This window comes from Habropoda laboriosa, unplaced genomic scaffold (genome assembly GCF_001263275.1).
Source record: "Habropoda laboriosa isolate 0110345459 unplaced genomic scaffold, ASM126327v1 scaffold47, whole genome shotgun sequence".
Classification (NCBI taxonomy): Eukaryota; Metazoa; Arthropoda; class Insecta; order Hymenoptera; family Apidae; genus Habropoda; species Habropoda laboriosa.
This window is the reverse complement of record NW_017100176.1, coordinates 72,034-88,824: the sequence shown is the minus strand read 5'-3', so window position 1 is coordinate 88,824 and position 16,791 is coordinate 72,034. Positions and strand designations below refer to the sequence as shown.

Sequence of the window (16,791 nt, the reverse complement as noted above, 5' to 3'; positions counted from 1 at the left end):
GATACAGATACATACGTATATCCCGAGCAGCTATGCTTGGAAAGACTGCACCAGAGCCAGCCCTCCCCTTTGTCTCTTTTGCCGAGGTTACACTTCCTAGTGAAAAGGCTCAACCATGAAGAAAACGGAGGAATTCTGAATTCTGATTGCGCGAGAATGCAGTAGGAGAGTGTAAGAAATCGGCAAGTGTGCGAGCGTATTGGTAAACTATTCGGAAATCTGTACGTAGCGCTCTTCAAAGGTGTTCTCAGGGAAGTATGTATAGTCGGTGGAAGAAATATAGCGAGGTCGAAAATTAACGACAACTGATAACTGAATATGATAATAATACTATTATGTAATAATAACTGATAACTGATAAATTTCATATACTATCGGATAAATAAACAATGTCAATTGGCGTTGAATTTGACTTTTAACAAATTTCCTCACTAACCAAATTTTTACCTTACTATGGACAGTTCATTTGCCACGATGATAAAAAATAAAATAAAGGAACATCGTTCGAATAAAATCCACTTGTAGCGAGAGATTCATGCTTCATAGAAATCTATGAAGATTCCAGTTGGAGGGAAGCTGGGAAGGTAAAAGTACGGAGGCTGAAGAAAGACGGGGGTCTGGTCACGTGCTGGTTGGAATACATTATCCAGAGACTAATTACCGCGATGCTCAATACTGGTACCTTACTTGTAAGTGGTCCTTTGAGAGTGGCGAACAGAGACGGCTTGTAGACGAATGAGGAGAAATGGGAAGTGGACGGCAGTTAGGTTGCTCGTAAGACGATCCTATCATCGAGTAACGGGGCCCGGGTACAGAAATTTCGTGATCGTGACGCGACCGCTGTGTCGTCATTGTCCCATCGTCGATCATGAACCACGGAGTACACGGGACTTTGTGAACCTACCACTGGTCCCGTTTTACGAGAAACAAATATTCAACGTGCAAAACCTCTACCGAAGTTGCCGGCAAAATCTTAGGAGGAATTTCTATGTACGCGAAAGGAGCTTCGCTTCTTATCATCCTAGACCAATCTTACCTACCTTGTATCACGAGTATGAGTTACCTTTGTAACTTTAGACCTGACGCTGTTTAAAGGAGAGAAGAAATATGTGCCACTTGTATTGGAATCCTTTGTGTCCTTTCTCCTTTTTTTTTTCTTTCTTTCTTTCTTGCGAATGTCGTGTTTTATGACATTCGCGGTGGGTATATCATTTGTTGTGCTCGGATTTCCTTCGAAATTCTACATCTCTCGCGAGAACGTTCCGCTTTTATTTTTCTGTTCTTTGGAAAATTTCTAACGAACGAACAAAGTTTCTGGGCCTGTTAACTGCGCCTGGGTCATCTGTGACCCAAGATTCGTGGTGCAACAACTTTGTTCATCCGAGATATTTCCGGTATTTATAATAATACTGTCGAAAAAGAATTGCATTCGCTGATGCACAGAGGAAGAAATCTTACGATGGGTCAAAATTGACCCAGCACCACTTTTCGTTCGACGGTCACAAATGGTATAATTAAATATCGAACGGAATTGCATTCGACGACCGTGAAAACCGAAAAAAGAGGTTAACAGTACCGGGATTTATCACGTTGCATCGACAGCAGGAACAACATCGCATGGAGACGACATTTTCCTAGTGGATCGTTACTGCAGGAAGCTCGTGTCAGGAAGTCATCAAAGCGTAACCATGTCGGTCTCAGCGTCGAACAGGCCAGGCCACGTTGGCCGATTGGCCGATCTTCAACCGCTCGACTGCTTCTTCCTCTCGTTTTTTACTTTCTTTCTCTCGTTTCTCGCCCACTTTTTTTTCCTTTCTATCTTTCCCTTAGAAATATCACGGAAGCAAGCACGCTTGACACGGCCGATTTTACGGTGCTCGCTCAAAGTGACGCAATTAGCTTTAAAATCGTACGCGTTCAATTTTTATCGACCGCGCCGGGTCTAGCGGTAGACGACGACGACGACGACGGAGAAGAGGAGATAAAGATGAGAGGTGACGAGAAGGAGAGGACAGAATGAAACAGGGAGGGGGATGAAAAGAGTCGAGAGGGGAGAGATATGATTTAAAAAGAGCAAAAGAGTACTTTGTAGATGTCAAACTGTCACAAGCAGCCCAGGTATACCTGTGCACGTCAACATGAGTACCTGAGAGAAGTTTGCAGTAAATGATCGGCAATGTGCAAGGTGGCTTCGCGAATCTTTTGCATGTTTATTGCTCCTCTCTTATTCCACTCCACTTTACCCTCGTCGTTATAATCTCTCCCTACTCCTTTTTTGTCGGCGGTCATCATCATTATGTGCGTGCCTCGAGATTCAATTTTTCTGATACCGTTCCGGCAAAAAACGTGTAACATCGATGAGATGTTACCGGCGTTTCTTTTCGTTAATTACGAAACGAAGCGGTTGTACCGCGGTCAATTCCCGGTCCCGTCGTGTGAATAACACTGATAATTGATTTCGTGCTTACAGCGTTGGTTACGAGGTGAGCGCCCATCAAATTCACCCGTAAGATACTTATCGACGAAATTACACGAACGATTTACTCGTGCCCGCACCGACGTGAATTTCAATCATCAACACCATCAGAATTTTCTGTTGATTTTAACGAAAGCTCGTTCGATTTTTACCCATTTGCCCATAAAACAGGTATCGCTTGACACGTTTCCAAGTATACAGGGTGAGGCACGCGAAACAGACCGTCTAATTATCTCGTATAACTGTGTAGTGGTGTAACGAGAACATTTTCGGACGCAATTTGAAAGGGTTCAAAGGGTGAATTTTATTTCAAATATTTTTCAGATAACACATATTTTACTAAATGGTAAAATATTTTTATCAAGTGTCTAGTAGCTTGCCTAATTGTCTTTTCTATATAGCTAGGTAACGAGAACATTTTTGTACGTAATTTGAATGGTTTCAAAGTGGGAATGAAGTAGGAGAAATGTCACTTTTTTCTGTTTTTCTTTTTTTAAAGATCACCTGTGTTTAAACAAGCATAGTAATGTGACTTTGGACTCTAAAATTTCAAGTCGAATGTGAAACTTCCTTTCGTTTTTTGTACTCTTTGCATCTTATTCGCCCTTTGAAACCATTTAAATTACGTACGACAATTTTTTCGTATCACCGAAGCTAGAGAAGGTAATTGTAGAAATATAAAAATTTGCAAATATTAAGTTTCAGTGCTGATATTTCTCTTGCACCCTTGAATTTTAATATTTGCCCGCAGAAAAGCTCTCTTTTAATCCTGATCTTGGATTTAATTGGAAAAAATGTCCCAACTTGCTTAACGAAGAGTAACGGACATTCCTCACGGACGTTATATTATTGTTTTAGAATTGAACAACGCTAATAGAAATAGATCGCCGTAAAATAGCATTTCTTTTTCGAGCTCGTTTCACTTTGCAAACGTTATTTTTCCACGCGCGATTCGGAATGAATAAAACGAGCAAATCGTGCGTTCCGCCGTTCGATCTATCTATGCGGTTTCACGAGGTTTTCGCCACTACCAGCCTGTGCGTTTATCTAACTTGGCAAATTTATGTATTTCGATCGAATTTCTTGAATAATTCTTGCCTTTACGAAATACCAAATTCTCGAACGTGTTTCGACGCGTGGAGTTTGGGTGATAGGAACAGCAAAAGTTGCTTTTAATCGATGCAAAAGTGTCCTCTTTTTCAGCGATTGTTCGAAATTCAAATCACAATTTACTCGTACTGCTAGCTTCTTAAACTCAAAACTACGGTTACTACCAAAAATAGTTACTTTCAAAATTTACCCCCATTACTCTGTTTCTCGAAAATTCTTTACCACCACACTGTACGACATCAAAAATCACACAACTTTGAATGTACCTTCTTTTCCATGGTTTCGTAAATATTCACGATAATATGAAAATTCTTACTTTTTTTGTTAGCAAAATAAAAAATGGTTTCGTTTTTAACGTCACACGAGCTACACTTTTGCAAAGTTTCAAATTTAAAAAAATTCCCTCGTTAGCAAAAGTTCATATTTTGAATATTCATAGAACATTGTTCACATTACTCACAGTTCACGATATCGAAAATATGAATAGAAAATAGTTTTTTCTACGCTGTATGTAATGGTTGATTTGTCAACGTCCGAATATTTTTCGGGAATAATCGTATTAGAAATTCGAAGACACGGAAACACTTTGTTAGCCGCGGGCTGTAAGAGACGTAACGACGTAACAATTATGATCGTTTCACGATGAGCAGGTAATCATCTTTAGACGGTAACCGGTAATCGAAAAAATTCCCGACCCACCGTTTTTCTGTGGTTGCACCAACTCATTTACCATTTAATTAATGCTTACGGGTCGACCAACCACAGACGCATAGTTTATATTAATTACACCCCGGAAGATTCAATTAGTGCATTTCTCATTACACTTACTTATAGCAGTATCCATTATTCATGAGGAACCGACGCGGTGAACCTGCCTGACAATGCATGTGATCGTTATAGCGTATTTCTGTAACAACTTTTTCGTACATGACATTCGATCAAAATGCATCCAGAACACACCCGATATATAAAACTGCTTCGTTAATGAAAAACCTCTTCCGTAGCTCATTGTTATCGTTACCCGGGGAATTTTGCTTGTTACACCGAGTCATAATCATTAATCCGATAAATGTCTAGTGTGTTCTATAGCGCCTTTTCCACCCTTTACGCCTGCAGTTCAGCTTTTTAACGCAGGAAGTATAATTAATATGTTCACTTGCCTCCGTGTAATACTCTTTAACCTAAAGTGTTCGTACGTTCGATCGAATATTCACGGAATATTATATTTATGGAGTTTACCGAGTATTTGTCATTTTTTAACATCATGGATAGAGAGTAAGTTTTTCTCTTTTAATGAAATTACTTCGAGTAAGCGTTGAACGTGGGACAAAATAAATATTGCACTTGTAGATTTTACTGAGTATTAAGGATTGAGAATAATCTTTTTTAAACGAAATCATTTTAAATGAATAAATTGAGCACCAAAAAAATAAACGTAGAATAAAATAAATATATTTCTAGATTTTACTGGGTATTAGTAATTTTTTTGACATTGGGGATTAAGAGTAATCTTTTTTTAAACGAAATTATTTTAAATGAATAAATTGAGCACCAAAAAAATAAACGTAGAATAAAATAAATATTATATTGATACATTTCACCGAGTGTTAGCTATTTTTTTAACATTGGGGATTAAGAATAATTTTTTTTACAAGTGACAAGACTCCCAATTCCACAAGAAAATCAAATCAAAAGCGAAAGTGATTAAATCCATCAAACAGAAATTTTAAAAAGTTGATAAATTTCTATACACTATTTTATTCAAATTTCGTTTCCTCGTAGAATAAACCATTTTTATTATTTCTTTATTTTTCACAATGTCTTCTGAATCTGGGGTCCCTATTTTCCTCCCTATTTCGTGGTAATAAATCAGATTACAAAGAAAATTGCATTCCTTTTCGAAAAATTGAGCACCAATCATGAGAAAATTGCAAAAAGTCGAGTTAATCAGTTTAATAGACTTCTAACATCTACGCTCTCTGTTCTGAAAATTACCTTCGTCTTTCGATACCCTGAGAGTAAAATACTTATACAAAATTCGTTATTAAATATTTATCAAATATTTATAATCCTAGAAAAATGTTAATGTTAAATGATAATTTCCTGTTCTCAGTTTGCACGGCTCGGGCGATCAGTATTCATCAAAGGTAACGAACAAAGTAAAATTATCGCAAACTTATTCATGTTTCGCAAATTACGATCTGATATCTTAATCGTAGTTGCTCACATCCCGTGTGAATATTGCTCGAGATCTTGGTTTTCGTCGTTCCTGCTACTGTGTTACACGTAGATAAACGCATCTCTCTAGTTACGTTAACGGTGACTGCCGTAACTCTGAAGTAAATTCTATTTTTAATGGATTTTAACTAACTAACGCGGATCAAACTTTCCGCTACAGCTTTACAGTTAGTTCCCCCCGGTGTATAATCGAATTGAAGTAGGTTTAAAGTTTACTCCCGTATTTACATCGGTTATCGTTGCAAATTTCCTTCGGTTTGGACCGTTTCGATGACGAAAATCTAATAACTCTTTGGAGCAACGATAAATTTCATCATCACGCACACAGACACACGCACTCGAAATTCTCCTTCTTTTATTTTTTTCACGAATACTCCAACAGCTTCAATTTTGTCCGCTCGAGAGAGCAATCGTGAAAATAATATTCTCTCCGTTTGTATATTTTTTTGTTTTTCTCGTCACATCGACTTTTCCATGTTTTCTTTTGCTTTTTTCCAAATCGTACCAGAGAGAGCGCGCGCGCGCGAATCCGCGACGTGGCGGAAAAATTCGGTTTTTTTCATGCGAAAAACCCGTTCAAACGTGGACGAGAGGAAGCGTAAAAATGAGCGGCTGCTCACGGTAAAACTTTAACACGTAATCCGGCTGGCGTTCGTCGTTCGAATGGCTTAAAACTGTCTTCAATTCGACGCCTCGAAATGCAGCCAAGAAGAGAGGGTGAGTAAGAAAGAGGGAGAGAGAGAAGGAGGGAGTAGGTCGAGGAGTGCTTGACAAATCTCCTTCGACTTGCTCTCGATATTTCGCCGGGACGTTTTGTAGAAAAATCAACTGCTGCCGCGAGTACGAACGCCGCCTCGTACTTTGCAAGAATTTAAATAAGATCGGGGCCGAATCGAAGACAGATAGCGCGTAAGGTGATTGTGAATCGACGTGGCTCAATCAAACGCTTCAGACTGAAAGCACCTCTTTCTAGAATATATGGACTTATTTCACGGACAAATACTGTCGTTCTTTTTTCATTTCTTCTTTTAAGGGAGCGTTCACACTTGGAGACGTCATTTTTAGGATAAAAAATTGTCGGATAATTGTAAATCAAGGGCTTGAAATTTTTCACGTTTGTGCTCGAAATTGAACAGCGAAGTACGATTTATCGAAGTTGTTGAGCAACAGGAATCGTTTGTCTGCATTGAACATTCGCGAAGAATCGTAATTATCCGAAGTTCCAACTTCTTTCTGATTTCATTTGGAATTTCTCTGCAATGTTATTAAGTGAGTAAATAAATCCGGAAGTATTGTACTCGAGGCAACTTCACGGATAGTGAAAATGTTTGATTTGAACGTAGAACGGAAGTGAGTTGTTGAAATATTTGCAATAATTGAAATATAAAGTTTTGTAATGCTTGGTTGTGATATTGAAAATTTGTCGAGATTATTAAGAAGTTAAAGTTCCTGCCAATTAATACGTTGGTCGTAGAGTTAACAAGGTAATCCTACTGTTATAACTTGAAACACATAGACGTTTGCATAACAGGATTTAAATTTGCATGAAATTTTCTGCTAAAGGAAGCAGCTAAGCAACATTCTTTTCGTACGATTCAGGCAATTAGAGTGAATTAAGCAAACAAGTAGACAGAACAAAAGAATAAAAAGTTGGTAGTTAGCTTCGATAAAGAGAAGAAAAATTGTATTTTATTTTCTTGAAAAGCGATCAATTTGTCTTAGTTATTTGCATAATTCGCAATTTCATTTGCTACTTTATTTAATCACATTTTTCCATCTTTCGAGGTATTTTATTAATCGAAAGAAAAATCAACTGTTCAAAACTGAATTAAGGTGCTTAACTGATATTTGCGGAGTAAACTAGCAGAAAATTTCATCGAAACGCGAGGGCTAGCAAGTGAAAATATGTTTGACGTGTTGAACGTGTCCAAGTATTTTAGGAAACAAGGCTGTGCTAGCTGGGGCTAGAAAAAAAAATTCGTGCATTTTTCACCGGGTACAAAATCGATACATGGGATATTGCGATTCTATCGGCAAACATGGATTACGCCAAGCCTCGTCGCATAATCCGCGAAATGGACGATTAATAACGATCGAATATACGTATACGTTCAACAGATAACATACGAACCAGAGAATTCTATCAAACACGTTACACGGCTGAAGCGTGTGAATTCACCAAGCATTTTGACTACAAACTCATTCGATTAGCAAATCTATCTTTTTTTTTTTCTTTTTTTTCCACCAATCAATTATCGTCAAAAGGCTCTTATATCTTCTCGAAAATCTTTTTTGATATTCTATTATCAAGTTAAATATGTTAGATTTTTATTTAGAAGAATTCAGTGTGAATTTATTTTTTGAAATATTAGCAGTTAATCAAAATATTTTAGCAACAAGTAACATATTTTTTGAAATAATCATCCCAGTGATTCTTTATTTCTAATTAATGTTAATAGTTTTAAAACGTCTAGTGCAAACATAATGTTTCAGATTGTTAAATTAATTTTTTAATTTTAACTTAACGTTTAGTTATGGAATGTGCTGTTTCTTTGAAGTTCTATTACCAACAGAAATATATTAGATTTTTATTCAGGAGAGTTCAACGTGAATTCTTTTTTCTGTCAAGAAGTAACATATTCTGTAATTGATTCTCCTAAAATTTGATTTCTAATTAACCATTTCGCTGCGGCAGATTTTATTAAGTAACATGCATTACAGACGAGATATTCAAACACGACTGCAAAATCCTTTATTTTGGCCGTATCGTTTAAAAATTTGTTTTACTAAATTAAAGTGAAAAGATGTTAATCCTTAATAGTGTAAAAAATATTACGCTAAATTACATTTAATCCTCTGTAACACCACGTGACCTTCAAGTTAGGTATCATTTTGTTTTCTCATTGCATTATATCGTTGGACACTTAAACTATTATCCTCTAACTTCTTTCTAATAATTATTAAAATCTTGCTTCTCCCACCGAAATGTGAAATTCTTCTTCTTACGAACTTACGAAAAATCGGGTTAGAGATGGTAAATGGAGCAATTGACAAAAGTGAAACAGGGGCACAGTTCCTTACAGCAGGTGAACGTAAATGGAACTTCGGTAACACGGAATTCCACGATGGATGCGTTCTACCTCGGTTGACCTCGATCCTTGCCCGACCTGTTCGTCGTATACTTTCTTCGCGATCAAACAAGCAAATAGTCGTCCGAATATCGTATCGAACCCGTTACGCCATCACCGAGTCGACTCACGTGCTGCATAAAAGCGGCGATGGCCAGGCCCCGTACAAAACGACACACGTCTATTTTATCCCATCCGTAGCCTAGCCATTTAATCATTCCGCGGAACGATTCCGCGCTTCATGGAATTCCCTTATTCGGCGATCGGGACATACATATATGTAGGACCCACGGATGCGTGGCACCGTTCAACGTCGACGAATCGGGAGAAAGATCGATCGGTTCGTTCGTTTCTGCACTCTTCTACACTCTACTGTTGACCTGTCCGACGTTTCAGTCGCGAGGATATCGGCGACGATCGCCCACCACCAACATATCCACCACGCGCGAATACGATAACGATTCAATCTTACCTGGATTGCTGTCGGCGTTCGAGCTGAACAGAACGCACAGACCCGTCTCGTAGTTCACCGCTTGGCAGGAGTCGTTCGCCTGACAGGTCTCGAGGCAATCGGTGAGCATCAGAGTTCCAGGTATGGACTCCAACATGTTCGTGGGCGCGGTGTACACGTACCCGGTAACCAACTCGAAGCCCACCATTTCTGGGTCGCATTCGTCGGAACCGGCAGATGGTCCGGTGTAATCTGGCCCAGAAAGGCCCGATGGGACCGCAGAAGGGACTGGCTGATCAGCCGCGTGCGTCGACTCTGCGGCTGCCACGCGACCAAACCTCGCGATAGCCTGCACCAGCAGCAACGCAGTGATGAGTCTTGTCATCGTGCCGCTACCCCTTTCTTCCGAGTTTTAACTAGAAGCAGAAAAGGGTTTTTCTCGTTTTTATTTTTCTCTTATGGGTCAACTGATCGAATTCTTTCAATAGAGAGCGATTTTTTCTTTTTTGCGTTTTGTTTAACGTTCTTTGAAAAGAGAGGATAGAAGAGGTGGAATTAGACTTTCGAGTGCAATTTCATCTGCATGCTGAACAAGGTGATGCTACGTTACACAGAGACTGAACCTATATTAAGACCAATCTACCTGTCTTCCAATACTTTGTTTCCGTTTTCTAACCTGTTCAACCTGTTTTTCGATCACCTTATAAAGGCGCTCCAATGGAAAATTATAGTATCGGTTCGTCTGCCTCCCATTTGCAATAGCATTTTTAGTGCTGTTTTCTGTTAATAATCTGGCGAAGCTGGAGAAATGAACCTGATATTCTGCTACTTTTTCCTAATTAATTACTGGAATCTTCTTTCGAAGTTGACATTTTTCTGATTCTAATTTTCTTTTGAATATCTTTCATCTCGGGATGGAAACACTTTGGTTCAATTTTCGAAACTGGACGAAAAAGGACCACGAAATAGGAAAATGATTTTTAAGTGAAGTCTATAAAAAGTCTTTCTTTCGATCTTAACCTCAAGTTCGTGTCTCGCAAATCTACCAGCGTGCACGAAAATTGTAACTAAAACTAAAACGTGCGATACATAGACCAGAGCTCCGTCATTGAAATGACTATTCCCGTTTCTATTAAAACGTGTTGCTCCAGCCGCTGAAAAAGGTACGTAAATACCGGCGTATTTCTCTCCACCTCTGTTCCCATCACGTTGTTTTCTGTCACACGAACCTAAATAACAATCGGTCCGGTTTCGACATTGTCGGCCGAATACGGCGCTTCCACGCGCGGCACCGTCCGATAAAACGAACGAAAAAGTTCAAGTGGTAGTCTTGCACAAATTCCACCATTTATCTCTAGCATAGCGAACAATACCGAATTGCGGTGAAATGCGACAATCTGTGTGTTCTTCTCTTTTTTTTTTTTTTTCACCGTGCATTAAAATAATTACACCGATTCACTTCCCCGACGATACACCGAAGAAAACGCTTCCGTAAAGCAGCGTTCCGGATAAACATACCTGTCGAGATTATCGATAACCCCTTCGAGTCGTGCCGATCTCGTAATTCGAAGTAGCCAATACAGAGAGAGAGGAGAGACAGAGAGAGAGTGAGTGAGTCAGCCTAAAAACGTGTTGTTCCCTCGTTCGCAAACTTGGAATACCACCAAACGGACGTTTCTCACGAATACGTAGAGATATCGATGCTTGTAAGCGAAACTGACGAATGTGCTGCTGCTGCTGCTGTTGTTACTGCCACCTTCACAAATAAGGGTGGACCCGGGTTTTCTCTTCACCAACGAATCACAGGGTTCGACAAGGCAGGGTAGTATATTCGATGTGTCGTGCACGCGCGCTTAACCACTTCGGAAATCAACGACGATTTGCAATGATAATACCGATCCTCTCGCGAGCACCGCGGCTGCAGGGTATAACGACGTCGACCGGCTGGCTCTTAGGCACTGGGTACACCTGGCTGAGCCGCGGCGCACGACTCTTCCTCGACCGAACTGGTAGAAGGGGGAGGGGGCATCAGGGCCTCTGCCGACTAAGGAGGACAGAACGGTACGCACAATTCGATCGCAGCTACGACACCATTGAAAACAAGCCAACCTCTTTCTCTCCTTCCCTTTCTTCGCGTGTCCATTGCCTCCACCCGAATTCTTCCCCCATTCCTCTACTTCCTCGTATACACTGTTATCGAGAGCAGAGGACTGACTCCCCCGTTGCCGGTCGGGGACGGTACCGATAGACCTGGATTTCGTTCACGTATACGTATTCCCAACCGCGATCGGGTGAAATTCTATTCTTAGTGTCGGGGAGCAACGGTTTTTGGCTCCCTCCGTTCTTCTTCGCTTGACGTAACGACAACAACCGTAACCACGACGGCACGGGGACACCTACGAAATTCATTCCACCTTTGGGCCAACAGGCCAGCCAGCCAGCAGGTGAAAATTCCTCGGTGAAACAATTTGCTCGGACTGATAGAACGTGGTTTTACCAACCGTCGTTCTCTACTTATGAATGCACACTCCGCGTCGCGACACTCTCATTCACACTGCGATTGTAAATGACATTAATGAGCATTCGCAACGGGATCTAATAGAATTAACACGAGAGTAACTCGAGCCCTCTCGTGAGAACCTTGCACGGGTACCGGGGCAATTGTGACTATACCGCTGATTTATCCAAGTATTTTACGCGAAACGTTCTGCGTACTTTCGTATTTCATACTGTTTCGCTTGAAAAAGAATTTTGCTGGTTGATTTTACGATAGAATGTTCCCTGCCAGGCTGTTTTTGGGCCATTTTCAGGCCACTCGTAACGTGGCGCACGTTACGGAGTTTGATAAATACGCGAAAATTGTGTTAACTGGGCATTTATTTATTAGCAGAGTAAATATTGAAAATGCAGGATATGACAAGCGAATAAGTTTATCTCGTATTGAAAGTATACGGGAGTAAGAAAGAAGTTAAACAACGTAAAACAGAATCGGCAAAAGAAAGTATGGTAATATGCATCTTTTTGTACCGAGAACGGTACACGCAGCAAGAAACGTATTAACCTTTGCATAGGCGACCAAAATGTTCACGGTTGTTTCAAGCTTTGATATCGAGAATTTCTTGCATAAATGTTTACTTTTCAAACGTACATCGAACATGGCCAAAAAATCGGTATCCGCGATACTTTCGCAAAAACATTGTTAAAAGGAAACATAAAAATCGATATCCAGGTACTCAGAGTTGCCCGAAACAGGGGTTAAGCAAGACGGTAACCGATAACCTACATTTACACGCATAAAAACGCTATATATAGGGAAGTAAAAGGATCAGCAGAGAGAGCTGTGTGTAGGAAGTAACGTAATAACGGGAAAAATAATGAAGTTGCGTGATGGGTATCTAAATACGTGTACGAAACGGAGGGGTTGGTTTTCCTAGACGAGAAAAAGGAACAGGAGCAAAGTGAAAACTGACGATGATCTGTCATTAGCTGACAGCTAACCCAGAATTTCGAGGGAATGTTTGCGTGACGAGTGAATGATAATTATCGCGGGTAGTGTATACATAGTAGAGCGGATGAAGAGTAGAGGAGATACAGGTAGAATAAAGCGAAGGGGTGGGGAGGAACAGGAAAAGCAGGAGATCCCAAAGAGAGCAAAATCGGGTGCACGTGTGAACAGTGCGACCTAAGCGGGCGTCGGTGTCTCTATGAGCGTATACTCGAGCGATTCACGCGGTGCTTAGAGGCTGTTCGACGTGGAAGAAGCGAAACGAACATCGGCCAGTGAGAAAGAAAGGAAAGAGAAAGAAGCGTCGAACGGGGGAAAGAGAGACGTATAGAGCGCCCGTACCAGGTGCCTATACCATCGCGTCACCATGCTGGAATAACGGTGCCTGGATGTCTCATCGGGTTCAATCGCAATCGGCAATCTTCCGCCGCGGAATTTCGCAAGGAAACGACCGTTTTGTCGTCGTAGTCGTCTTCGCCGATTTACGAGCGGCCGCTATTCGTCCGCCCTTGAGTACCGATCGACCCAATGGCCCCCTAGCCGTGTCGTTTGATCCGCTGATGCGTGTCTTGCGGACCCGTTTCTAATAAAGCCACACTACACGTCCTGCGATCGGTTTGATTGCTCCGTTTTACGCAAGATACTTGTATTACGAGTTTCCAGTCGGAGAATTCGTTCGGTTCGATTCGTTCCATGGTGTCGCACACCACGGCAATTGCGGATCGTTCGAAATCAATGCCCAATAAAAACGTAAACGTTTCGTCCGTCCACTTGTGCTTCGCGGAGAAATATCTTCAATGATGTTTGGACGATTTTTCACACGATTTTTGGGGAAAATTTTGTTGGAGGAAATGTTTCGTTTTGAATATTGATTAATGTTAGGTCGTTACACGTGAAGCCTCAACGATGTAGTCAAAGTTAAATTTTAGTTATCGAAGTAAGCTCAAGTTGATTCGACAAATTTTTACTAACGAATTTAGTCTGTCGTTGCAAAAATCTGAATTTTTCGATGCTATAAATTTCCCAAATACGTTTTTAATTATTGCCACGTTGTTGAATTTTTTTTTTTTTTATTAAAAAATGATCTATATGCTCGAAATTACATTTTGCAAGCGTATATAAATAATTTGCATAAGCTAGTTATCCAATATTTCGTGTTGCCTCTGCAGCACTATGTTACAGTTCGAGTACACAAAAGAGGATCACTCGAATTTTATTAGCATTCATTTTCTTCTTTTAATATAACATTAACCTAACTGTTTCAAGTCTGGCATTTACTTTTTCATGTAACAATCGATAGGATTCTAGTTCACAAAAGCAGAATTTAATCTGCTAGCATAAGAACACCGTCATTTCATATGCAACGACCTAATGCTATAGTGATTAGACGTGTAATCAAATATGGATTGAATACGTTTGCACGTAATCTCTGCTTTTCTATACTTACAAGGAAACATTCCGAAGCGATAATCATCGATTTCGATGAAATTCTGGTGTATAATAGTTCCCAGAAAAATATTCGACACGTATTTTTTTTCTTATATCGACAATCGTCCACAGTGAAGGGTTGAAAACTGCCCTCAATCTTGGAGATAGTTAATATATTTAGTCCAATATCTCGAATTTTATATTTTTTAGCAGCAAATTGAGAAATAAAAAATAATAAATAATAAATATGTTTATTACCTTAGTCTTTGATTTTTGGACGTCTTTTGCCTCTTCAATGTGGACAATTTTCAATAAGAAAAAAAAATACCAAATTTTCACTTCGATATGTTCCCTTATTAGCAAAACTGAACCATATTTAACATTATCACTCTTACAATTACCATCCAATTAATTGCGATATTTATGCAGTTTTGTCACATTTTATTGGATTGTATTCATGAACTGACTAGTATAACCAGACTGTCAAACCAGAATAACTAGTTAAGCGGGTACAATTTTCATATCGATTTAAATATAGAATTAATGTTATTAAACATTGCAGAAAGTGAATCTCGTTTAACGTGTACAACTGAAATATTCGTGAAATTATGGACATTTCAAGGGTGTTTTATTTACTGGAAGATTCACTTAAGCCACTTTTAAGCCTGTACGGTGTGTTTTTTCCGGACATTTTCCACTGAAATAAACGTAAACTACTGCGGAGTTCAATTTCATCTATAAACGATATCATTATCTCTCAAGTTACTTCTGTAATGTTCGTACGCGTATTTGAACTATCTTTTAATTTCGTCGTAAAATAATACGTTTCCGCATTACTGCTACTTGTTCAAAGTTTCTCCTGGAATCCAATATCAACCGAGTAAATAAGATACCGTAATAATACTTGGCTATGTAAAGAGGTTACAGGCATACAAAGCAACAGACCAATTGATATTCGCGCGAGTCGCTATTACGATCGGATTATTTTAGTGGCCGCAAAACAGACTGTATCGACCAATATGTATCGCGATACCCTCTGTACTAACTGAATCGAATAGACGACGGTAATTCCCGATGGCAATTGTACTGTTAGATCCTCGTTATGGCTTTAGAATAGGCTAATTAAAAATACCGACCACCTATTGCATCCCGCTGTTTGTTTCAAATCGATGAAGATTCTTAGGATTTTCACGTTGGAGGATTGTTCGAATATGAGTCGTTAACCTTGAGTATTTCTGTTTCGAAGGATCTTGCGGTATTTGGTACAGGTTTGTATAGTTACTGTGGGTTATAGGTTTGTTAGATAGTAGGTAATTTTGCTGAAAAAGTTGAACCTAATTTTGTTTGAAGTGAGATTGATGAAAGCAGGCATTTTTTTGCTACATTGTGATATTCAGTTTGGTGTCATAAATTTTCTTCTGACATTAAAAATTCCTTCTGAATTTGATAAAATACTGATTTTTTAACTTAGGTATGCACTTAGATAGTTTGCTTTTGAAAATGACTAATATTGAAATAAGACTAAATTTCTTCAAAATGAGATGAAGAAAACCGTCCAATTTGGTTTCACAAATTTTCACCGAACGTTAAAAGTTCCTCCTAAATTTTCTAAAATTCCGAATTTCTAACTTACACAACAATACAGTCAGAAACAAAGCGTTCAAACACTACATTAACCGGTCAAACAATTCTTTTCCAAAGCAATCTTTTAATTGCAAATTTAATACTTCTCATTTGAAGCGGAACTATCGAATATCAATTTTACCCTAACGTTTATTGCACCATTATCATTACGTTATGAACAGGAAACGCATTTTAGTAAGGTTATTGCGCAATTCGATCGGACGCGGCGGGGTTCAAATCTAGGAACGATTAAAATTCCAACGAAACGGCATGCATTTATGTATCGCGTCTGTCAGTGGTGGTGGTACAGAGTCATAAAAGCCGCATTAAACATTAGACTGTTTAATAATGCCCCGGGTACATACACACGCCGAAGATTCCTCTTCGTTACGTTGAGTTATACGTTACGTAACGTGAACGCGTGCGCTTTTAATTTAGTAGTTCGCGCGGCTTAATTTACTGGCGGCCGGTGTTGTTGTGCAAGCCTAACCGTGATTCCCCCGGAACAACCGAGCATACAACAAACGAAACGTACGAATCACTGGTGCGAACGTTTAACGGGCACGCGACTTATCGCATAACGGCGTAAGGCCGTTCTCGATACTGGTTCTCGGTCAAGCGGATTCTCAAAGTTATGCAGAAGGTTATAAGAGTGTACGCGAATGCCTTGTCCGCGATGTACACACTCGCTCCTCTCTTGATCTCTCGAAATTTATGGATGTTACTCGCGTCGTAAAGAAAGTCTTCCATGCTGATTTAATTCTCGTACCACTTTATCGCGTGAAGGGAGAAAAGACAGTTTCTCTCTCTCTCTCTCGCTCTCTCCATCTTT

General features: G+C 39.6%; 1 protein-coding gene across 1 annotated transcript in view; it reads right to left on the bottom strand.

Annotated features, from left to right (window-relative positions):
* Nucleotides 1-9,788, bottom strand: part of LOC108578785 — a 112,213-nt gene extending 102,425 nt beyond the window's left edge. Inside the window, exon 1 of the mRNA XM_017942180.1 lies at nucleotides 9,425-9,788. Within this exon, the coding sequence (XP_017797669.1) occupies nucleotides 9,425-9,788 (364 nt within the window). The remainder of the gene's footprint in view (nucleotides 1-9,424) is intronic.
* Nucleotides 9,789-16,791: the final 7,003 nt, after the last annotated feature.